The sequence below is a fragment of the Centropristis striata genome, chromosome 2, assembly GCF_030273125.1.
Source record: "Centropristis striata isolate RG_2023a ecotype Rhode Island chromosome 2, C.striata_1.0, whole genome shotgun sequence".
Taxonomy (NCBI): domain Eukaryota; kingdom Metazoa; phylum Chordata; class Actinopteri; order Perciformes; family Serranidae; genus Centropristis; species Centropristis striata.
Genome location: NC_081518.1, coordinates 33,975,433 through 34,000,342, shown reverse-complemented (window position 1 = coordinate 34,000,342; position 24,910 = coordinate 33,975,433). Strand labels below are relative to the sequence as shown.

Sequence of the window (24,910 nt, the reverse complement as noted above, 5' to 3'; positions counted from 1 at the left end):
GTTTAAACAAAAAAGTAAATAAATGTAGGTAAATGCAAGAAGTGAAGTAGTTACGAGGACAATGTGACTTCTGGAAGTGACATATTTACATAAAAATGTGATGCACAAAACGTGATGCACAGAAGTTCAGTGATGTTTAAATCACATGGTATACTTTTGTTTGTTTACACGGGACATGAACCCTGTTGTCCTGGGTGCAAGTCCGAAGTTTGTTCGACCCATCCCAAGTGTGATTTCTGTGCTTTATACACCGTCTCCCAATCATTCATAATTAATACGGCAATTAGAGGTCGGGGGAGGGCATTCTCATACGTAAATATGGGTCGTATTTTGCTGCCTGTACAGATTACCTATGGGATCGTTTTTTGAGGGGAGAACAGTCTCCCAGGAACCAGGTGCAGTCAGGTTGCCAGTATAAAACTGTAATGGACTGATTACTTTGCATACAGGGGTGAAACTATTAGTGTCATTTCAGATAATAAGGTTAAGGTCTTTAAGTTTATTTTCAGACTTTTTGAGTGTGGCATTATGGGATTATTTGGCCTCATGTAAATAAAGCCAGACATACATTTATATATATTTTCACATTTATGTCTTTTCTCTTACATTTTCAATTATACAGACCCAGTAGGTGCTTGTCTGCTGTGTGTATTGAGGACCTGTGACAGTTGTCTGTTCTGTTAACTGAGAGCCATAAATAGATAAACATGATATGATGATGAACATATAGGAGATATAAGGAGAACTACCTCTGGTTAAGAAAGAAAACCAAATTTTACATCTCCTTTTCAGCTAATGTCCCTCCTTCTGAAGTGTCCTTGAGCAAGACACTAATTCTCCATCTTGCCTCTGGGGGCGCTGTTGTGTAGCTGATCTTTAACTGGTGACGAACAAGTGAAAGGAGAATTTCCCTCCAGGGATCAATATAGTACCAGAACATTAATCCTGTTGTTTAAATTTCCTTTTTTAAATAACAGTATTTTACTTTGTATGTCCTATATTTATATATTTTCACATGTGCATTACACTAGATTTGTAAGGGAGAAACTGACTGAGAAAAGAACAGCTATGAAGGAGTGGTAGGGATACACTGGAAGAGAAAAGATGGGAAGGAAGTGATGAAAAAAGGGGGGAAAGGGAGAGAGAAAAAAGGGGAGGGGGTGTATCCATGGAAACCTGAGGAAAGAGTGATGGGAGAGAGGAGGAGAAAGGAGTGATGTAGTTTGAAACTGACACTGGAACAAAATGGTAGGCCCACAGCAGCATTTAACAGAGTAGCAGAGCCGATGTACTGAGACTTTATACTGTGTCTTCTCTCATAATTCCACTCAAAGTGATTTTTGTTTTAACAGCTTTGTCTCTTGACATTTTATTATACTATTGTAGGTGAATTTGTACCATCAGGGTGAAACATGGTAGGAATAAAATGAAATCTGAGACTAACGTTTACATGCTGTTGTGAGTTGGATTGATGTCCCCGTAAACACCGAACACAAACCAGGCTCATGTTCCGGGTCATTCATATCCATAGAAAAAAAATGGAGAAATGAAATTGTGTGTGAATGTGTATCTTATAAGTCGTGTGGCAGTTTTTCAAACACCTTTAAGGAGAGCAGAGATGTTACTTGAATCAGCTAACACACCATGTGTTGGGGAATTGAGGACTTTATTCCCAAAGGACAGCTCTTCATAAATATATTATACTGTATACTTGCCTAAAGCGCTGCAGAGGCTACCTTAAATCTGCAGTTTACGCCTGATTCAAGACATATTCATAGATGGCAGTTTAATGTGAATTTCAGGTCAAAACGTAAATTCAAGGCATATAAACCTATCAGCAATTAATTGTTTTCATTTAATGGGCCCCCATAACAAAGAAGACAATATATGAAAAAGAGTGACACAAGCGGGCAAGCATCTCAAAGTCTCTGCTCGCTACTTTAGACTTCACTGTTTTTCTTTAATCCGGAGTTATTTCAAGAAACGGGTGAGAAGCCGATGGGTTACTGAACTGCAGTTTGACCCATGGTCAGTAGTGCTCACCGCTTCGATTCTGCAGTTTTTAAAAACAATATTTCTGGGCCAGGGTTGCCGTTGATGTTGGCTGCATTTGTGTCTAAGGAGCTGGCATCCTCCCTCCACAGATTAGAGGAAATTAGCCTAGGACTGTACATTGGTGAGATAAACAGCTTTTTTTTCTTTAAGTCTCGTGATGATATTCACAATTATTCCAATCATGGAAATTCACCACAATCAACTAATTGTGTGTGTTTTTTGTGATTCTTGATAAAATCACATATCCTGTTCCTACTTGGAAGTAATGTGAGGATTAAAATATTACCATATTAACAGAATGTACATTTAATATCTTTGGACTGCTGACTGGAGCAACATTTGGGACAGATATAAAGATGTGTGATAGTGGCATCATTCTTGTCTGACTCGCTGAATTCTCCCGTACTAGGTTGAGATTGTTGACCATGAAGGCAGCAGCATTTGATTCACACCATTTACAAACTCACCAAAACTGTCACTTATTTATGAATTTTCATTTCAACTTGATCAGAGTTTGTCAAAGTGCAGAACTGTGAATTCTCTCATGCCCTGTAACTATTAATGGTGTTGAGCACCATTGAAGTATGTACTTTTACTATAAAAAGTAGTAACTGATTAACTTAAGTGTTCCCATGGTCTAGCGATGAAAGTAAACAGAATCATGAATTGTAATACCGGATGGCAGCACCTAATACTTAAAAATGTAATCTAATCTAAATCTAATTATGATGTGATAGTAGTATGTGATCGTATAAAAAATCAGAAGAATCGGAACTCTCACTAGTCCGCCCTACAGTTTTTTGTTATGTTAATAAATTGTTAATAAACAATTTATTAAGCTACGGATTTGCTAGCTTGTCAAAAACCCTAGTTGGCTTGTCAGGGACAGTCTAAAAGATAACCATAGTGACGTTAAAATCATGTGACCGTGTGTCCACTGTTGATTTTAGTTGTTATATAATAAAAAAGGACTCTCCAGGTGTAGTGAAGGTCTGTGCAAAAAAATATGCAAGATGTAAAAAGCTGGGCAAATGTTCCTATTCTTTTGGTCCTTTTTTCTGCTGTTTATGGTCACACCCCACCCATGTATCATCTCTGAAGACAGCCTGCCTGCCTATAGCTGCCAACAGCTGGACCCCTGCATTAGAATAAGCAGAACAGAAGTTGCCGAGCCCCTTGGAGCACTGCCCATTTTCACACTTAATGCACACCTGAACCATTGTTGGAGAAACTGCATGTAAATGAGTTTATTTTTTTTCTTATTGGCTCAGGTTGGTCCACTTTTGCCACGTTGTGCCAAGACGCATCATGGTCACTTTCTGATGAAATCGTTTTCTCCAATAGGACTGCAACTAACACTTATCATTATAATTAATCTGCAAATTTGTTCTTGATTAGTTGTTTGGGTCCTTTAAATGTCAGTCAAAAATACCAAACAAATTCAGCGACATATTTTCATAAAAGGTAACTTAAATGATTAATTGATTATTAAAATAGTTGCCAAATATTTTTCTTTATGGATTGAGAAGTTAACTACGACTCCCAGGATGCACTTCGGCAAGATATGACCAACCACAGAGCTAAAGGTTATGCTTTTGAGAAAATTGATTTTGCTATCAACTGTTTCAATCAGTTCACTTTTTGTTTCTATGTATATTTTCTGTAAATAAAAATCCAAAAATCAGTATAGAAAACAAAGATGCTCCTATCTCCAGAACATGCCTGAAAATCATCACTTTTTTAAGTTTTCTTTAGTATCAGCAGAATTCAGTGATGGCAGTCTACTTGAATGAGTACATTGCAAACATGAACTGCTCATAGCTGATTCTGCATACTTTTAGGGGTTGCCAGTTTGGCAAATGTTAACAAATATAGACAAAAAAAACACGACATAAGTAGTAGCCCACAACTTACTTTATTGAATCCACAGCAGCTGGGAAGAGATAATAGTGCTGTTTGGGGGGTCATTTAAAACCACTGCATTACAGGAACCCAGTAAATCTGTGAAAATATGAAACCAGACGATATTTATCAGTTGTACTGTCCTACTATTAAGCACCTGAGCAAGTGGGAAGAAAAATAAAAATGGGCCTTTTAGAAAGGCCAGGCTTCCCATGTGTGACCAAGTCACAATACACCTGAATGGATCTGCACAGATTAACATGGCTGATTACAGCTGGTGCTGGTTTGTTATAATGCTACTGGTTGTGTGATTGTGTGTATTTGTGTAACAGAGAGAGGACTTGAAAAAACCCAACAATACCATTCTTCTTTTTCTTTTTCCTCTTTTGCTGCAGCCATGTTTGTGAAACCACAAAATAGAGCGAGATGGGTTTTGTGCTCTCTTTCTCCCTCGCTTGCTCCCTATTTTTTTGCTCCCTCTTTCTGTTTTTCTCTCTCCAGCTCTCTTCCCCTCCCCCTCTCTCTGTTCCTCTTTTCTCCTCTCTCCCTCTTTCATTCTCCCCCCTCCCTCTTTCTCTCTCTCTCTCTCTCTCTCTCTCTCTCTCTCTCTCTCTCTCTCTCTCTCTCTCTCTCTTTCTCTTTTTTTCCCTCTCCTGCTCTCGGTTTCCATCACGCTTTACCCCTCCCTCTCCTCTCTCCCTTTGCCTCTCTCTCTTTCTTTCTCTCTTCCTCTCTCACGTTGCACACTGCCCCTCCCTCCCTCTCTCTGTCTTGCTCTCACGTTGCTCCCTGCCCCATCTCTCTCTCTGTCTCTCTCCCTTTTTTCTATCTTTTTCTGTCTCTCTCTCTCTCTTTCTCTTTTCTTCTCTTGCTCTCTCTCTATATCCTCCCCTCCCCCACTGCTGCCTCTCATTTTCTCTCTCTCTCCTTTCCTCTCTCACTCCACCATTTCACTCACTCACTCACTCCCTCACTCGCTCACTCACTCCCCCTCCCATCCCTGTTCTCTTTATCTCCTCCCCTCCCTCCCCCTTCAATCCCTCTTTCATTCCATGCAATCATCTGTTCTCTCTCTCTCTCTTTCTCTCTTTCTCTCTCTGCTTCCTCTATTACGCCCCCATTTTGTCCTCTGCCATTTCCCTTTCTCTCTCTTTCCTCCATGTTCTGTCTATCCTGTTGTTTACAACACTCCCCCATGACATTTATGATACAAACTTTATTTTAAAAACTGCTTTCTATCACAGAAAAAGCAAACATGTTTGGAGTAGAAACAGATAGAATTCTGCACTAAAAGGTATATTTTGACTAAAACCTTCTCTTCCCATCACTATATATTGGTTTCTTATTTAATCTGTCCATCTTTTTTGCATTTTTTCTGGCCTCTGTTATTCACATTAACCCATATAACCTCCTGCAAGAATCAGCCCTAAAGAGAGCCATTTACCCCAGTGTGGCAGTTGCTGGTGTTTGTCTATGTTCAACAAGTGTTTAAGTTGCCGGGGCACAAAACGACCACAAATTACAGTTGCCGTCTTCACAGGTATGTAAACTAGATGAACCAGGTGACTGCCTCTATCTCTTTGGTTCACAGACAGGATCTCCTCGTAAACCCAGCTGCTCCTTCTGCGCAGCTGGACGCTTGCTGAGGTTTTTACTTCAGGTACAATGATAAAATAAAGTGTTACTGCTCATTGTTTCAATGCAATAGAGTTGCAAAGTGAGAGGAGTTATTTCAGGCGCCCCTGCTCCTGTTTCGGAGCTTAAAGTCCTGTTAATGTTTCCTTATAGCAAATTAAAGTTAACTACGACTCCCAGGATGCATTTTGGTAAAAGAGGTAAAAGGTTATGCTTTTGAGATAATCGATTTAGCTATCAACCGTTTCATTCAGTTCCCTTTTTGTTTCTATGTAATTTCTGTGGCATTCATAACTTTAAGTATAAATTTGAGCAAATAGTGGCTGTCGTTGAAAACGTTTTCAATACATATGAGTCAGTACGGAAATATACTATGGATTGATACCGGAGACTGTATATAAACATTTATGATGTGTATCCATCTTCTCACACTGTACAAAATGAAGCCATAATAATCTGTATATGGGAGCTGCCATGTTGTGCTTATGATGTCATTTGGAGCTGGTGGAGCTGGGTATTGACTTCCCGCCCACCCTTTTAATAGCATTAAATTACTAATCAAATCAAGTTTATTTGAAAAATAACCACTTGAACATACACCAGCGTGATAAGAACTACCTATGACAGAAACCTACTATTCTGATTTCTTTTTTGGCCCTTCTGCCAACATGGAGGTGGTGGGGTTTGTGACCTATATTGCAGCCAGCCAGCAGGGGGCGAATGAGATGTTTTGGCTACAATTATGGGGAGCCGTCATGGCATCCATCTTTATATACAGTCTTTAGTTGATCCCCAGCCACAGTTCCTGCCCTTGCTGTTAGAGTGGTACTGTTTACAAATAAGGGCCACAACCAACAGTTGTTATTCACATCATTAAAAATGCCCCTCAGCCCAAGGTGATGTCCGCTAGTACCTTAATTTGTTCATCCAACAATTTAAAAGCCCAAAAATAATGATGAACGGCCAAGAAAAGCAGCAAATCTTCACATTTAAGAAGCTGAAACCAGTGAATGTTTATTTTGTTTGGTTTATTGACTAATTGTTTCGGAAGGCGAGATATCCAAATATGACTTTAAACCTGAAGTTCTTGATGCACTGCTATAGAACAGGAATGTGGAGCTCACATTGCTGTCTGCAAAGAGGGCTATGGCCTGCTGTCTGAACCACCAGCTCTGTCTGAGCCGTGTCAGGCTCTTTCCCACCTTACTGTCTTTTTATCCGGATAAATCCTGAATAAGTCTAGTTACAGTTGAGCCAGGCAGTGAGTTACATCTGGCTTCAGAATGTATCTGGAGCAGCCTCGTTTGGTCAGATTTCTCTTCCCTCTTCCCTTTGATTTTATCAGTGATAAACTGTAACTGCTGATAAAGACAGAAAATGTACATTATGCTCTTGACCATACAGCTGGGAAAGTAAAGAGGTTTGCAGTGGCTAGTGGGTGTCTTGCATCAGATGCAGACTTTGTAACTTTGCCCCAAGGTTTTTAGCATGCGCAAATCTATCCATTTGGCTGCTGTGCTATGCATCGAGTCATGCACATACCTGTACGGATGTAGTTGTGAAATTGGATCCCAAATTGTCTATTGGGGGAAATCCTGGTAATCTTCAAAGCTGTTTTTCCTTGATCAGATCACATTTTTAAGATGCTGAGTTTGTGAACCGAACCCAGGAGAGCGGGAGTTCTTCTGGTTGAGAAATGTAAGTCGCACCCCTTGGCTTGTAGTGTAACTGCATTGAAGAATACTGGGTTTAATTTCTGTTAATGGAAAAACATATCTCTCTTTGCAACCGTAAACAATAGTTTAAATGATGAAAGAGAAGTATGAGTGGACTTTCATTTCCAGGACTTCTTTCTGTTTGCTTTATCACATTGTGGGATGTGCAAAATATTGTTAAATCAAGCTGAACTTTATTCTACAGACTTGTGCAGTCGCTATAAGTGGAAGCATCTTGTGCTGTTTTGTACTTGACTGGGTTGTGATTGACAGGAGGTGGGTTGTAGCATAACCACAGAGAACATTCACATTTTGTGGAAAGTTTTATTTTGTAGATGAAAACATGGAAATCAGTGAGACTGGAAGTAGAGCACAGACACCCCCACTCGTCAAGTCTAAAGCTGTATTTTTCTGAATGTGCACTTCCACATGAAACAGAGAGGTTCCTAGTTCAAAATGTCTGTTTCTATAGTTTATTAACGTTCTGATGCAGCTTTGTCAAATAGCACTATCAGCTGGTCATCCACACTGAGAAAATAGGAAAATAAATAGAAGCAGTTGATATGACAGTTTTAATGAGATATTATTATTATTAGAGTATGCACAGATCTAGGGTCAAAAAACTGAATTTATTAGACAGGCTTGAAACCATATCCAACATCACTGTTGCAAAACAGCCACACATTAAAAAGCAAAATGGAAAAAAACTAAGACATCTGAGAAGAATTTTACCCCAAATTGTTGAATAAACCTTGTATTTATGGTATCCAGGCATTGTTTTATAAAGCCAGAAGAAACAGATACTGGTTTATCTTATCAAAACATATACTGATGATCTCTTTCCGATTATTGTTTATTGTTCTGTTTTTATATTGCTGTTTCTTATCTTGTTTGTATCTTTTTATCTTGTTCTCTGCTGCTGGAAACTGAAAGTTACCAAAGCATTGTATTGTTTTATTGCCTTCAGTGACAGTAAAGGGACTCATGTCTTGTTTTCTTCTTAAGTTATCAATTAGACATTTAGTTTATCAAATGCCAGAAAACGGAAATATAATTTTTCCTAGATCCCAGCGTCCAAGAGTCGACCAACCAATTAATCAACAAATAGTTACAATTCTGAAGATTCTGTCATGTGCGCAAAATGAACATTTTCAAGTTTATGCCTCCGTTTTATGTGAGTGAACGGGAAAATTCTTGTCGTAGAGTTCAACTTTGGTGAACCTTGAATGGTGATTATTTCACCCCAATTTGAATCTATACATACATTTTTCTTTTCTTTTTCTTTATTTCAAGCAGCAGGATATTTGTGTGATTTAAAAGCTGTCAATGCAGACTATGCTTCACTTAACGCGACAGAAGATGGAGTCAGTGTGGATTGCATTATAGAACGTATACGCATACTTTTCGTCCATGTGTTTGAAAACGGGCGCATACCCAGAATGTATAAGTAGTTCACTCACTTACTCACTCAGTCAGTCACATACACACCCGTGTGTGGGATTGACATCTGGCGGTCAGCTAAAAACCAAAGCTGGTGTAATGGCAGATCTTCTTTAACGCAGTTTTGCAAAATCTCTGCGTGAAAGGTGCGTTTCACTTTATCTCCCATGGAGTATAATTACTCCAGCTTGAAAAGGAGCAATGCTAACAAACTGTAGCTGTCTAGCTTATATTAAGCACACAGCTGTTCTTCACACTACAGTTAGAACCACAGAGCTCCGACTGTTATTACTGTAGCCGTGTTCTGTGACATGGGCGGGTGGCTCTTTATGCAAATGAATGTTGTGGCTATACAACATACACACCTTCAACATGCCCTGCATGGGCTCATCCACCATTTATAATGCACACAGCAGCCTCTACAATTCCAATCAACTATCCATTCACTCTGTGCAGCTTCCGTTGACTCACATCGTCTCAGGAAATACCAGCAAAAGAAACAAGACTCCGATTTGTTTGAATGCATACAAGACATTCTGAATGCAGGTTTCTTTGTATGTAACATACTTATTCAATCAGTCTTTCGATTCCTGTTTTCTCATTTGCCTCAGTAGTTTGCAGCTTTTGTGCTGTCGCAGTTTCTTCATTGGCAGGATGTGCATGACCTTTGTGGACTCTCAGGCCACCGTTGGCACCCTGTCTCCGCTGTCACCTCACGCTTCCCAATTCTGCTGGTCACGAGATTACATGAAAACAGATAAAAGTTCTTCCCTCTCGAACTTGAACGTGTTTCCTGAGGTGTCAATCAGCGGCCCAATTTGTGTGTGATTGAGTGAAGGACAGAGCTGCATCATTAGGACTAGCACAATACCTTTATTCTCTCCCTTTACTCTCATTTCTCTCCCTCCATCCATCTTCCATTTATTCTTATTCTTTTACCGCATTCTGCTCCACTCTTCCCATCCCCCTCTGTCTCTTTCTCTTTCTCTCTCTCTCTCTCTCTCTCTCTCTCTCTCTCTCTCTCTCTCTCTCTCTCCCCTCCACTCCCTCCTCCTCTTTTTCTCCATCTTCTCTCTCTCATCCATTCGCTCATCTCCTTGTCAGTCACCTTCCATCTCTCTCTCTCTCTCTCTCTCTCTCTCTCTCTCTCTCTCTCTTTCTCTCTCTCTCCTTCTTCTTCTTTCCCTTTCCACACTTGCATCCAAGTCAGTGCACGAAACAATATCCCAACACTTTTTTCTGTACTCATAAACCTTACTTGATAAATGAGAGAGTGAAACATACAAAGGCGCAGAGAGAGAGAAAGAGAGGGAGAGCGAGAGAGAGAGAGAGAGAGATTGATAGAGGATACACAGAAAAGGACTGGAGCTACAGGAATAAACAGATAAAGGAAGAGAGGCAGACAGGGATAGGCAGAAACAAAGACAAAGAATGACAGACGGAGATGGAAGAAAGGAGCGAGAGTGATGCGGGAGCGAGCCTGCTGGATCCATAATTTCACACTGATATGATGTTGATTTTATTTTTGTTGTTGGTGTGTGTGTGACTTTAAAGTGACTTAGCCCTATTTATCATCAGACTATCAAGAGGCCGGTGATATATGAGCTGCACATTTTATTTTGTTTGTTTGTTTGTTTTCAAACCCGCTGGCCACATGCTGATTCGCTGGACGAATATTTGTTTGTTTGCGTCTGGCGTTGTGTTTGTGCTGGTGTGACCAGAGTCACTACCGAAAACTGTGTTGAAGAAGAAGAAGAAGAGGGGTGGAGGCGGGCAATGTTAGCCCCGCCTCCCCTCATCCCTCACATATAAATAGGAGGGGAACATTGCCTGTTCTCACTCAACACTCGCACTGAAGAATGAGATCCTTAAAGCACCTGAAACCTCACAGCAGGAGGAGCGTGGTGAGTTTATTGGCTCTCACTCGTAGCATGTTAAGTGGTAGTTTACTGATCACACTCACAGCTGACAGACATGTAGGGATCTGTCTTCACACACACTTTCTTTGTTTTTTATTTCTCCCTAATTAAGAATTGTGTCTGGCTTAAACTCTGTTCACCCTCGTTTGAGCTTTTGTTTTTTTTTTAACTCTTCTTTGCTTTTCTTTTTCTCTCGCTTGCTCTGTTTCACTTCTCTATTTTTTTGTCTTTCATTCTGTCTGGCTTTCATTTTGTCATTTTCTTTCTCCTTCTGTCTCCTGGTTGCTCACTGCCTCTCCCTCCCTCCCTCTGTCTCTACATATCTTTCTTTCTCTTTCTTCCTCTTGCTCTCTTTTGACTGCTGCCTTACACTCACCCTCTCACTCTTTCACTCAGCCCCCCTCCCTCTCCAGTCTCTCTCGCTCTCAGCCTTCCTCCTCCCTTCCTCCCCCCACCCCCTCTTCTCCTTATCTCTCCTTCACTCTCCCTCTACCTTTCATTTTTTCTTTTTCCTCTCCCCCTCCCCTCCACTAGACTCTTGCCTGCTCTAATCTCTCTCTCTCTCTCTCTCTCTCACTCTCTCTCTCTCTCTCTCTCTCTCTCACACTCCGTCTCTCTCACTCTCTCTCTCTCTCTCTCTCTCTCTCTCTCTCTCTCTCTCTCTCTCTCTCTCTCATTCTGTCTCTGCTTCCCCCCCTGTTCTCTCTCTGCTCTCTGTTTCTGTCTCCTCTCCTGCTTTTCCATTCTTTTTTTATTTCCTAATCTTGCTCAGTTTTTTTCTTCCTCTTTTCCCCCCTCTTGCACTTGAATGTGTGTGTTTGTGTGTAGATCAGTAGGCCATCTAATCCCCCACAACACACACACACACACACACACACACACACACACACACACCATACATGGTTAGCAGTCTGGATTAGGATGATGTCTTTCATAGTTCCTGTGTCTCAGTCTCTAGATCTAAAGATTTGCCTTTGGACAGTCTTGATGCAGGTTCACTTCTTGTCCCAGAAACATTGATTTGTGGAGAGCCTGTTCTCTTTAGGAGGAAGTGTTCTCTGTTTTTTGTCCATCCTTCTTACTGATGTAACAAGAATCCTCCTTAGAATGAAAATGTCTGTTTCTGTCTGTCTCTTTCTCCGTCTCTCTCTCTCGACAACCGGCTCTAAGAGACAATCTGATTGGATGATGAGCCTCGACACCTTTTTGTCCTTATTGGATCAGTTTTGATGAAGGACACATTCTCATTGGAGGACAGTATGCTGTAGATTCTCATTACTTTTCTACCTCAGATTGTTGCCCATTTGCTTGTCGCCAAGAGCAAGAAATGTTGTGGTGTTTTGTTCGTAAGTAAGATTTGACAAACTGAAAAGACCTTGTCCCTAAACTTAAGACAAGAACGTGGAAAAGAAACCTCAGTTTTCTGTATTTTCCTCCAAAAATTTTTGCAGAAGAATGAGTCCTAACAAACTCAATTTGCTGACTATCTCTGTCGTCATATATACTGTGTATTTGATCATTGTTGCACTGCTGATGTCTTGTCTGCATGTGTGTCTCTCTCTGTTCCAGGAGGAGGCGAGCCGGCGCCTGGGTAGATGTGAGCCCAAGGTAATGGCCAGGCTGGTGGACATAGGCACACAGACAGATCCAGTAGTGGTGCTGTCCCTGGCCCAGGCCGCCGTGCTAGGTCTCATCTCCCAGAATGAAGTGTTTGGCGCGACCATTGCACCCAACGGCTTCTACACCGGCGAACCCAAAGAGTCCCCCGCACCACCAGTAGACGGAGTTGACTACGAGTACGCAGACCAGCTTATCGGAGCTAACGGAGATTACCTAGGAGACAACTTGGGAGAAGACGGACAGATGCAACCCAGCTGCAGTCAGAGGAGGTGGCAGCAGGGGCCGCCCCAACATCCGGAGGGGAAAATGGTCGGCCCCGATCGTCACGGCCTTCAAGGCGGTGACGTGTCCTCGTCCCACGTGAAAGGGGAGGTGGTGAACTCTGGGATGTCCTCCTGTGTCCACATGCTTAACAATTTGGCTCCCAGAGGTGGTTTAGTACAAGTGGATCCAGCCAGCCTCAGAGGCAACAACAAGAACTGTACAGAGTGTGAGCGGGAAGCAGCCAACCAGTCGCAGGCCAACACTCACGTTCACCCTCCTCCCCCCCAGGTGGGCCACAGAGGAGGGGAGCAGGGCCACAGAGGACTGCAGGGCCAGCGCCCCATGGGGGGCCACGTCCGTGGTGGCAGAGAGGACGAAGAAGATGTAGAACATCAGGGGAACAACATGATGAAGCCCACGCAGCAGGAGGAAGCCATCAGCAGCTACTTCCAGACCAGTGAAGTGGGCAGCTATGATTCAGGGGAAATGGGCATGGCGAGTGAGTATGAAGACAACAGCCAGAACATGATGTGGACGGATGGGAACACAGGAGCGCAGCACCAGCAGCCTCCGCACCCCCAGCCTCCTCGCCGGCACGGCGGCCGCAGAGTGGACCGGCTAGACATCAACATCCAGATTGATGAGTCTTACTGCGTGGACGTAGGCGATGGTCTGAAGCGCTGGAAGTGCCGCATGTGTGATAAATCATACACCTCCAAGTACAACCTGGTCACACACATCCTGGGCCACAACGGCATCAAACCGCACGCCTGTCCACACTGCGGGAAGCTCTTCAAGCAGCCCAGTCACCTTCAAACCCACCTGCTGACCCACCAAGGTACGCGGCCCCACAAGTGCACCGTCTGCAAGAAGGGCTTCACCCAGACGAGCCACCTGAAGCGACACATGCTCCAACACACCGACGTCAAGCCGTACAGCTGCCGCTTTTGCCGCCGCGGCTTCGCCTACCCCAGCGAGCTGCGAGCGCACGAGGTGAAGCACGAGCGCGGACGATGTCACGTCTGCTCGCAGTGCGGCATGGAGTTTCCCACCTACGCCCACCTCAAACGCCACCAGACCAGCCACCAGGGCCCCCACACCTTCCAGTGCACCGAGTGCAACAAGTCATTCGCCTACCGTAGCCAGCTCCAGAACCACCTCCTGAAGCACCAGAGCCCGAGGCCTTACACCTGCTCCCAGTGTGGCCTGGAGTTCGTGCAGCTCCACCACCTACGTCAGCACTCGCTCACTCATAAGGTACTGACACCCGCCGTCTCACACTATAAATATTACTTGCATAGATAATTAGACCGTTTTCTTTTGTCATGTAAAACAAAATGAGGGTAGAGCGAAAGCAAACATAGCTGCTATCGGATCACCAGAGAGAGAATACCACACCTCCCTTTTCCAAAAGCCTCTCGTCAGTTTATATTCTGTCCTTTACCCGCTGAGATCTGGGTGAAGTAGACAGGTAAGAGCACTTCTACTGGCAGGCATCCATACTCTTTATGCCGTCCTTTTGTGTCTTTGTCTGATTTTTTGTTGTGACTGAAACTTCCTAAGAATTTCCGAGGTCAAGACAGAAGTGAGTGGAAACAGCTTACGCCAAGGACAGAGTTTAGAGATATGTGCCCGTTTTTGCATGCAGTCACCCTGAGGACACTTTATCACTCATTTTCTATTCAAAAGGAAGCTCCAGGATGTGTGTCCTGGGGTGTCTCTAGCTTTGAAAGATGTTTGTTTATGTTAACAAGAAAGGACAGATTCTTTTTTTGCAGGCAATAAAAATCCCTTTCAGTTAAAATATGTTTTAATTAAATAAATGAGGACATGAAAAGTAGAATAGTAGGGGTGAGGGAAAATTGATACGGCATTGTACAGTATAGGGCAGTGATGATACAGATTTTTTTCTCATCACGATGAAAAAGCGATATATTGACATTTGGTTATGTGTTTAACTGCAAATGCCCACATCGACACTGGCACTACGGATTCCACTGTGTGCTGCGTTCATGTGCACCTCGTCCACCAGAGCTCTCATGGCCATTAAATAAGTGAAATAAAAAGATAGAAATCTAGCCCAAAATTTACCCCGAAAAACCAACCACCCATCACCCCAGTGTGTGAAAGCTCTGATTACGAACCCACTGCTAACTGTAGTACCTGTAATATGGAGATTAGCCCTATATAACAATTACAGTAATGACAGTGATGAAGCATCAGTAGGGTCACATGTCTGTGGTTTTGCGGTTATGGCCACTGCTTCTAGTACAGTAGTCTACTCATATTTGTGAAAAAGTCTAAAAGTTGATTAAAGAGTTATGACTTTTAGTTGATTAAAATGCAGTTACTTTTTAATCAGTTAGTGTTTGGAGTTGTCGTACACTAAAACTATGAAAGATAAAAATGACTAAAATGTGACTAAAACTAATAAATAATATAATAAACTACAATTGTTTGTAAAGATTAGGACCAAAGATAAAGTAGCTGGCGAAATGAACATTGCTATGCAGACTATAACAAAAACAGTTGAGTTTGTCACTCAGGTGCATCATGAAACATTCACAACAAGTTTTCATGTCAGTGTCAGTCATTCTGTCTGCATTAGACTCTTGAAGTGAACACTTAAGGTATTAGATAAAAGACATGTAAACAAAGTTTTTCTTTGGGGACATAAGCAGTTGAATTGCAAATTGCAATATATATTACTGTAACGTAAGCGTATTGCAAAATGTTTGAATAATATTGTATAGTGATAATATAGCATCATGGAGCCTGTGGTGATTCACAGCCCTGTAGAAGAGATATGTGTGTTCAGTGTATGTGTATAATACTGAGTGTCTTCATGTCCTCCTTATTATAGTGTTCATCTGAATGAAATGTCTGTAATTGCTCAGTGCCCCCTGCGTGTTCTACACACATGCACACAGTTACTCACTCACACAGGTGAGGAGGCGAGATGGGGACACTGAAAGATCACAATTAATTTAACATCACCACTGGCCTACCTTTCCCTCCATTCTTCTACAGTTGGAGGTCTTGATTATTAGTTGTTGTTCTGAAATTTAAGACATATGGCATCTTGACATTTTGCGCTCCTCATTTCACCTTTTGAATGAGTCATTTTTTTGGAAACTGCCAGACTTACCTCTAACAGATGGAGCAATGGATAGATATTTTCTCATAGAAATCACACACAGTGGCAAATGAAAATGCAGAATTCCTAAGGATTTGTATAAATTTGATTACTTTCAGGGGAACAAAAAGCTTAAGCTGCCGCACTCCTCATGAAGAGAGAATGTTCTTTTTTGTATTTAAGCCTGCTGGCTGTTCACTGCTCCCCCTGGTGGACAACAGCAACACTACACATTTGTTGTGCAGACAGTGGGGGGGACTGACAGTCTGCCAGATATGTCTGCTGATATGGACACAGTCTCTCGACCCGCTGGTGACCTGTAATACACATTTGTTCTTCTCAATAAACCAGACTCCAGTAATTCAGGCCCGCTGTTTAGTGTGCTGACACTGGCTGCAGAGTGGAGTGCAGCACATTCATTTAGACAAGCCTCAAGGCTTCAGATTGGATGTTGTGAATCGTCTGCTCTTGTGACCTGCTTCTCAGTGTTTATGCATTTCCTGTCGCATGTGGTTGGAAATATTATGGGAGCAGAAAAAGGACGTCTTGAAGGGGCTTTTTCTTATTTCTTTCTTTTTTTTTTTTTGCAGTACTGTAGTAATCCCTTTCAGTACACCCAAAATGGCTGCCATGGATTTTGATACAGGCACGATGTAAATATCATTGGGTTAAAATGAGCAACAAAACTGCCACTGACAACCCAGACATACAGTCGCTCACCATCAGGGCCATCCTGCTCTTTGGCCTGCATGTTTCACAGAAAGTTTAAACTGACAATTACTAAATAGTAATACTTTTGGTGGCAGGTCCTTCTCTCTAGTTCATGTTTTAATGCAGATCATACTCCCCAGGCTGTAGGCTCCAGGCTGTAGATTTGACAGCACCGTGGCTCATCAGCTACTGATGATTCACTCTTTTCAATCAGTGGTCTGTTGGGTTTTAACTTCTAGTATCCGCTTAGCTTGCTTGGAACCTTGAGTGCGGTTGTACTAAACTAAGTACCAGGTAGTAAGTTTTACTAATGGAAAACAAAAATTGGCAAGTCGTGTTGAGTAGAGTCGTGCCGTATCATTCAGTGGGAATACGGCATTAGATAAACCAGATTTAGACAGATGAGTGTCAGTGTTCCAGGGATGTAAAAACTATATTTTAGGGACAATCTGAGCCATGAAAAAACTTTGTTGGTGGTATATCATAAAAAAGTTCATAATGGATTTCACACCTATTATTATTCTTTGTGTTACTACTTCTATTGGCCATTATCATCTCTGTGTTTTACAACTACAGTTCCCATAATGCTTTGGGGAGATGTAAACTCGTTGCCCTGAATACAGGGTTCCATGGATGGCTTACTTTTGTAGCCCACCTGAAAGTTCCCATCAAACTGGTTCCTTTGACAAAAAGCCACCGTAATCTCTGATTTGGGATCACTGCAGAAAATAAATTTATGATACCTGCATGTTTTGTTCAGTAAGATCATCTTTACAAGTAAACATCACATTTATATGTGTATATATATATATATATATATATATATATATATATATATAACTGAACTAAACCACGGTCACATGACATCAGCGTCACCACCACAAAGCTGACCATGACAGTGAGGTCCACAACAACCTCTGTAGTCTCATTTAGCCACTTTTTTAAAAAGTCATGTTAAAGCTTCAAAATTCATGAGTGGGATATTTACAGATGGATTATATGTAGTAACTTAACACCTATGGAAAAAAAAGGACTGAGTTTCAAATGAGGGAACTGGGAGTGCTAAAATATCATGCTAAGTCATTTGCAGGTTTTAGGGTTGTTCCTGCAGTGCTCTGAGTTTTGCAGTGGGCTATAATGTGTTTTTTTCTAGATTTTATCAAATATGCACCATTAAAATTTTCAGCTGCTATCAGCTGTTCCTGTTGACAGTATACTCATGGATGAAACAGAAAACAATTACTGGATTTCTGTGAAAGTTCTGGAGTTATAAAGAGCTACTTTTTGAGATCCAAGCAGAGTAATGAACACTGGAGACATTATTGGAGATATTTTTAGAAAGCATAAGTGTGTATATCATAACTGTGTTCAGATTTGACTGAAAGGAGGGTGTGATTTTTGACAGTAACTGCAGCAATCTGGTGCTAAGAGTTTTTAAAGTACCTTAATTGCCTCAATGAGCTGCATGCTACTGTCACTGCTGCAGTTCCAACTGCTGACTATGTTGACAAGCGGGCCAAATCAGCAGCGAAAGTACGGTGATTAGCATCCCGTTGTTCTCAGAACACCGGTGTGCACCTCTCCCTCTCACCTCGCAGGATCTCCTTCAGTATCATCTTTCCAACTGTCACACAGTTTGAAAACCTTGGAATTAAGCAATTAATTCCACTTCTGCCTTATATTCTGAGGACAATGAGATAATGAAAATATTGCAGTACATTGCTATATTTAATGAATGATGAACCCTTTTCCTTCTGTGTGCACTCTGCAGGGGATGAAAGGCCACAAGTGTGACGTGTGCTCCCGGGAGTTCACCCTGTCTGCCAACCTGAAGAGGCACATGCTCATCCACAACAGCGTCCGGCCCTTCCAGTGTCACGTCTGCTTCAAGAGCTTCATCCAGAAACAAACCCTCAAGACCCACATGATCGTCCACCTGCCCGTGAAGCCGTTCAAATGCAAGGTGACTATTCGAACTTGATTACATTTTTTTTATTAAAGATAATATTCTGAGTGATAGTCGCAAGCGTAAGATTTTCTAATTAATTTTGGTGTGAAATGAGATGTGATGGCGCATTTTGAGTTCAGTTTAATTTAATGTAACAGGATTATGCGAGCAGGAGAATTTCACGAGGATAGGGCGCTTCGATATCAGTAGTTTTGCTACAATGAAATTCACATTCTACCATGAGAGGACATCCAACTATAAGCTTTGAGTCAGGCACGGTGTTTACATCATCTCTATCGTTTTCATTTTTTTTTTCATCCCTTTATTGTATTGTTGTTTTAATTTTTTCCTTATTGTTGAGAATGTAAGGGCACAATCAATAAAAATCTATGTATTCATATTTATAAAAAAATAATAATTGTCTGTTTAAATTAGGTCTATAAATCAATTTAATTTATTTTCTTTTTTTTCAGGTATGTGGCAAGTCTTTCAACAGAATGTACAACCTGCTGGGCCACATGCATCTCCATGCTGGCAGTAAGCCCTTCAAGTGTCCTTACTGCACCAGTAAGTTCAACCTGAAGGGAAACCTCAGCAGGCATATGAAGGTCAAGCACGGCATGGACGTCTCGCCAGAAGGACAAGGTGAGGCCCGCTGCACATGTTGTCAACAGGGAGAACCCGAATTGTCGGATATTCTGCGATTGCGCTCAGCAGCCTGATTGGACTGTTGTTGTCGGGGAACATGGGATTTTTAAACAAACTGATCATTCCATTCAGGCTGTATGGGGGTGCTGAATGTCCGTTTTTACAAATTCAAAGAATACATTTATTAATCTGTGCACCGACAAGAACAAAGCAAGCAATTTATTTTTTTTAAATGTATGAACAGTTCATTCTCAGCTGATCTTTTCAATGACCTAAGCTACACATGGGGTTTCAATGAGCAAGAAAACAACAACGGAATAAGGAAAAAAGCATGTGACAATCAGTCGACTATGGGACTATAGGCAGGACTTCTTAAATCCTTAGTTCTTGGCGTCCCTAGTTGTTGTTGTTATTTATCCAGTGTATGTGCTCTTCCTGGCTCTACATTTCACAGCAGTGACTCTCTGATCATAAACATGCTACTGGCCTGGTCCGACAGCTTTGAAGCCAACATCAAAGTTTCAGCTGGCAATGGTTTACAAAATGACAGCACCAGTTCCAGTAGCCATCCAGTGGTACTGACACCTTTTTATACCTTTTTTTAGTACTGCATTCAGTATTTTCAGGCATCTTGTGTCATCTCAGCACCCTGAACTGCCATCTCTCTTTTTTTTTTTTTTTTTTTAAGATAATTTTTTGGCATTTTACTGCTTTATTCGATAGTGACAGATAGAAAGGGGGAGACAGAGGGGAAGACATGCGGCAAAGGGACCTCAGGCCAGATTTGAACCCAGGTCTGCCGCAGCAAGGACTCTACCAGTGTGAGCCACCAGGATGCCCCCTGAACTGCCATCTCTGTTAAATACAACACACTCCACTTCACCACACCACAGACCGTATGTGTTGTAGCTGCTGTGAGAGTGGGCGAATCACATGCTGCATTAAATCAAAGAACACTGGCGGTGATTGGCTGCCAGTAAACTATACAAATCGGGTTTTTTCAAGGTCTGTACAATAGGTCTGAATGCGGGTATTGTTTAACTGGAGAGACTTGGTACTGGGTTATTTCAGCCCTGGTCAAAGCTCACACACACACACACACACACACATGCCCACTGATAAGTAACTAACATTGTTTATGATTAATGCTTAATGGCTTAAAGTCTTTGAAAAACTATTTTCTCAGTCAGCTTCATAGTTTGTGCGATCCTACATGAAAGCACAACTTTCTGCTAAATGAGAGATTTCTGTTGTTTTTCCTTTTATACTCATCTCATTAGTTTGAGGTGGATGGGACAGGAAAAACATAAAATCATATACCTCCATGCAGTGTTTATCGGTGTTTGAATCATAATCTGATGACAGTCATGTGATTGTCTGCTTATGGGGCCAGGTCACTGTAAATCAAATCTGATCAAATCTCCCCACACAGCTCTGATGAAGCAGGTTAGCTGAGTTTATGAGTGTTGTAACTAAAAATGACCTATGGATTGGATTTTTTTCCAAACCCAATCGATCATTTAAAAAATAAAATAAAATAAAATAAAATGATATATATATATATATATATATATATATATATATATATATATATATATATATATATATTTGTACAGGGAATACTTATAATTTGAAACCCAATTATAGTGGTTTAAAAAAAATAATTAAAAAAACAGCCACATTTAAGTGTCAGGTTTTCCTGTAGATCATATGAAATGAGTCATGCATGACTTATATTAATTAAGCCAAATTACAAGTGAATAGCTCCTCATCCTGTGCCTGTCTTAACTTAATACAATTGAAAGTACTGCATAGAATGCATTTCAGCAAAGCAAAACTAGCAATGATTTTTCCTGGCAGTAGTGAAATAGATGTGCCTTTGTCCCAGCTGACTCAGTCCATACTTTCTGGTCGTGTTCAAAGCTAACAGGATTCTGGAAGAGCTTTTTCAAGATCATGTCAGAGCTTCTAGGTGTAGCTATCACTCCCTGTCCGCTCATTGCTATTTTTCAGTTCCCTCAAATTATTCAGAATTCAGTAAGCAGACATTAAATGTTTTAGCTTTTGCCTCTCTGATTGTCCGCAGGCGTATCCTTCTACACTGGAAGTTGCCTAAACTCCCAGCAGAACAATCCTGGCAGACTTTCTTAATGTCATTCCTTAAATTTGAAAAATTCAAATTTTTACTCCGAGGGACAACTGAGAAATTTTATATTACATGGCAACCTCTTATCTCATATTTCGATAATGTAGCTACAACTCCTTCGGTGTAGAAGTGAACAACAATTTCTGTCTTCTTTTTTTTTATCCTGCTGTGCTCTTGCATCAATATGAATGTACAAAAAATGGTTGATGAGATATTCTGTTTGAAAAGGGAAGACCAACTGGGGTGGGTGGGATAATATTTTGTATGTTTTCTACTTGTTTGTTTGTAAGTTTGTTTATTTGAGAGAGAAAAATCACACATCTATTTGTAAGGGTCATGTAACAAAATGTGATGTGTTTTAATAAACAGATTTATTAAAAAAAAAAAAAAACTTATATTAATTAAATAATAAATAGATTTGTATGTCTTTTTTATTACAAACCAGGTCTGGGTGTTATATAAATACTGTGAAAGTATCAGAACTCAGCCCGTATTCAGAAACTGTGCCTTTAAATGAGCCACGAGGACTTCTGTACAGTTGTGATGTCACAAATATTCTATATATAGGCAGAAAGTGACACTGCAGTGCTGTTACAGTCATTCCCCGGCTGCAATGACGGTGCAGAAACACTGATTGTAGATGCAGAAGACTTGGAAACACTGAGCAATCAGAGCAGACATGGCTTTTTTGGAATGGGGCCAGTCCCTAAAATGGAGCATTATATTCAGATAGTTTGGGTTAATAACATGTAGTGTTGTTTACAGATAAACGTATACTTAACACATACTGATTGTTTTTTTCTGTATTTCCCAGAAGTTCTACCAGAAATGGACAGCCAGGGGGAGTATGAAGGACAGAACTTCAGCTTTACATCACCAGACAATATGGACAATGGTGGCTCCCAAAACCTCACTAAACTCACTACAGCAAACATGGAGGACATGGAGGAGTATTACAATTTCGGGAAGGATACAAGCAGCTACACTACACCCTGAGTGGTGACGAACCACAAAACATGTTGTGGGTTTTTTGAAAACATAAGGAAATTACAGAGTTGTTGTCAAGGCTTTTGGGAGACACTGGGGGACGAATTTTTCTTTTCGTTTTGGTCTCCTTCCAGAAGAGCCAGAACTGACGGACTCTGATGGGAGGCCAGGAAGGAAACGCACTTCAAAGGAGACGTTTCGGCTCTGTCACTGACAGCAGAGACACTGAAACTGTTGGTCTGGAGCTCCTGTTTTTAGGATTACTACGCTTACCGACTCAAAGACTCTCACTGGCGGACGGTCAAATCTGTATGTTGTGTGTATGTATCCGTTATTTGAAGAAAAAAAAGAGAAAAAAGTTGCAGAGCCATCAGTTACATTTGATGTGATAGAAATTTGTTTACCATTTTGCCATTTTTGTCATTCACAACCAATGTATGCCCTTATTTTTTGACTGAAAGTGCCAGCTAGATACATTTGCAGCTAAGCTTCCACCGTGTCAGCTATTTACTCACTGTATATCCAACTTTTGATACATAGTCACAACATATTCATAGGTTTGAATGCTCTTACTAAACAGTTCCTAATTGTAGTTACCCATTCCTGCGCAGCCCTCAGTTTAAAACAGGCCGTGCTTTCAATGCGTGTGTGCTTTTTTTGCACAGGACATTGTAGCCTTCTTTTCTCTCGCCAGGGCATGTGCTACCAAAGTTGCTAATGTCCCATGTCGGCTGAAAAACAATGTTAGCGACATGTAAAGCCCTGTCACTGTACAAATGACTGCAGCGTGTTCACCCACCGTTTTTTGTCTCACATGGTTTAGCTTTACATTAATAATCTATCCCGTGTAGTAAATATCCTGCTCAAAAGTTTTTGAAATACTGAGTGAACAATACAAAGCACTTTTTCATTGAGAGCTGTCCTTTTTTCTGTGAAAGCTGTCTCTTCAGTAAGAGTGAACCTTATTTGCCTCAAGGGGAAGAGCTGCAGGAGGAATAAGATTGTAGAATCTTGCAAACCCCCATAACGGCAATATTATTAAACACAAACAGATATGCTTTCTCAGTAGGTTTTTTTGTAAACTGCAGTTTCCTTGATATGGATATTTCACAGTTGTCAGTTTAAATGCGAATTTGAAGAATGAGCAGTTTGTATGGAGAATCAGCAGTTTGGGGTTTTTGTTGTTTGTAGTTTCAGCACTCCAGGGCTGGTTTTGCTTCACTTTCAATTCACTTAATTGAGAAAGATTTTCCCCTCAAAATGGGGTGGAGGGGGGACACTGAAAGTGGACAACAAATCTAGTCTGTGGATTAAAAAAACAATTCTTGGGAGGACCAGGTTACATTTTCTACAAGTGAATTGAAAGTGGACCGACACCAGTCCTGATATTCATACTTCTGTTTTGGGGAAGACAGTCTGCTCCCCCTGTCCTGCCATGCAGGTCAGCCTTGATATGCACACTAAACCAGAGGAATGGTCTACTAGTTTTTCTTTCAGATGAGGAATATCAAACTGAGACCTCATGGAAATTGACCATGAATTATTTAATAAAGGTTCTCTAGTTTAAATGATGGAGACTGGTGTTTTAATCTGTCGCTATCTGTGGGGGTAATCCTCACTCGGGTATTTTTAGCCATGCAGGCAGTGACGGTCTGTCAGTCAGTTCACCACTTTGGTCCAGACTGAAATGTCTCAACAAATATTGAATGTATTGTGCATCTTTTTTTTGTAAAGATTATTTTTTGGGGCATTTTTGCTTTATTGAAAGTGATAGGTAGAAAGGAGGAGACAGAGGGGAGAACATGCGGCAAAGGGACCTCAGGCCGGATTCAAACCCGGGGCCGCCGCAGGAAGGATTCAGCCTTAATGGTCCGCGCTCTACCAGTGTGAGCCACCAGGACGCCCCGTATTGTGCATCTTAATGACTCTGGTGATCCCCAGACTTCCTCTAACAACTATTAGATGCATGGCCATGAAGTTTGGTTCACACATTCATCTTCTCCTTCAGGATGAATGATCTCTGATTTTCATCTAGAGCAGTGGTTCCCAACCTGGGGGTCCCACTAGATGTCACCAAAGCATTAGGGGGGTCATGAGGCTTCTTGATTTTAAGGTGTGTAAGACAGCTTTTTAAAGAAATATATATACAGTTGGTCTATATCTATTTCTATCTATATCTTTTTATTTTTTTATTTATTTCTGTGAAACAGAGTGTCTGATAAAATATTAGCAGGAAATATTCAGCTCAAAATTAATCCACACTATACACAAAACCCTGCAGTTACTGCATTTACTATTTTGATTAGTTGTGCAGTTGTTCTGTACTAGTATTGTTTTGCATTAAATTGAATAGGAAATATAAAATAAGTCACTCTTTCAGGGATCATCAGTTTACTCACTGATAGAAAAAGTTGGGAGCTTCTTCTCTAGAGAGCCATCATCAGGATGCAGTACTTTAGTGCATGTTTTAACCTTTACATAACAAGGTCCCGCACACTGGAAACACACCTTCCTTTAGTTTTATTAGCACTGTTTTGACCTACTTCAGCACTTTGTCACACAAATGTGTAGAAACAGAAAATGAGGGATTTTAACTGGACAGCTAAAATGACTCATGACATCATCATCTAATCACATAAAGCTAAATGTAATCACTCATTTCCATCTTGTGTGTATTTGAGAGCTTGGTTGATTCAAACGTCTCTAATATAATCAAAGGGAGCTTTGACCCCTTGTACCACAATTGTACTGATTGTTGTGTTGTGCCACTGTCCCACTGAGGTT

The 24,910-nt window shown here is 41.1% G+C and overlaps 1 protein-coding gene across 1 annotated transcript in view; it reads left to right on the top strand.

Annotated features, from left to right (window-relative positions):
- Positions 1 to 23,202, top strand: part of znf710b (zinc finger protein 710b) — a 32,416-nt gene extending 9,214 nt beyond the window's left edge. The window contains exons 2-5 of the mRNA XM_059354663.1: positions 12,236 to 13,807; positions 18,169 to 18,360; positions 18,819 to 18,990; positions 21,954 to 23,202. Of these exons, the coding sequence (XP_059210646.1) occupies positions 12,278 to 13,807; positions 18,169 to 18,360; positions 18,819 to 18,990; positions 21,954 to 22,135 (2,076 nt within the window). The 5' untranslated portion in view covers positions 12,236 to 12,277 and the 3' untranslated portion in view covers positions 22,136 to 23,202. The remainder of the gene's footprint in view (positions 1 to 12,235; positions 13,808 to 18,168; positions 18,361 to 18,818; positions 18,991 to 21,953) is intronic.
- The last annotated feature ends 1,708 nt before the right edge of the window (positions 23,203 to 24,910 follow it).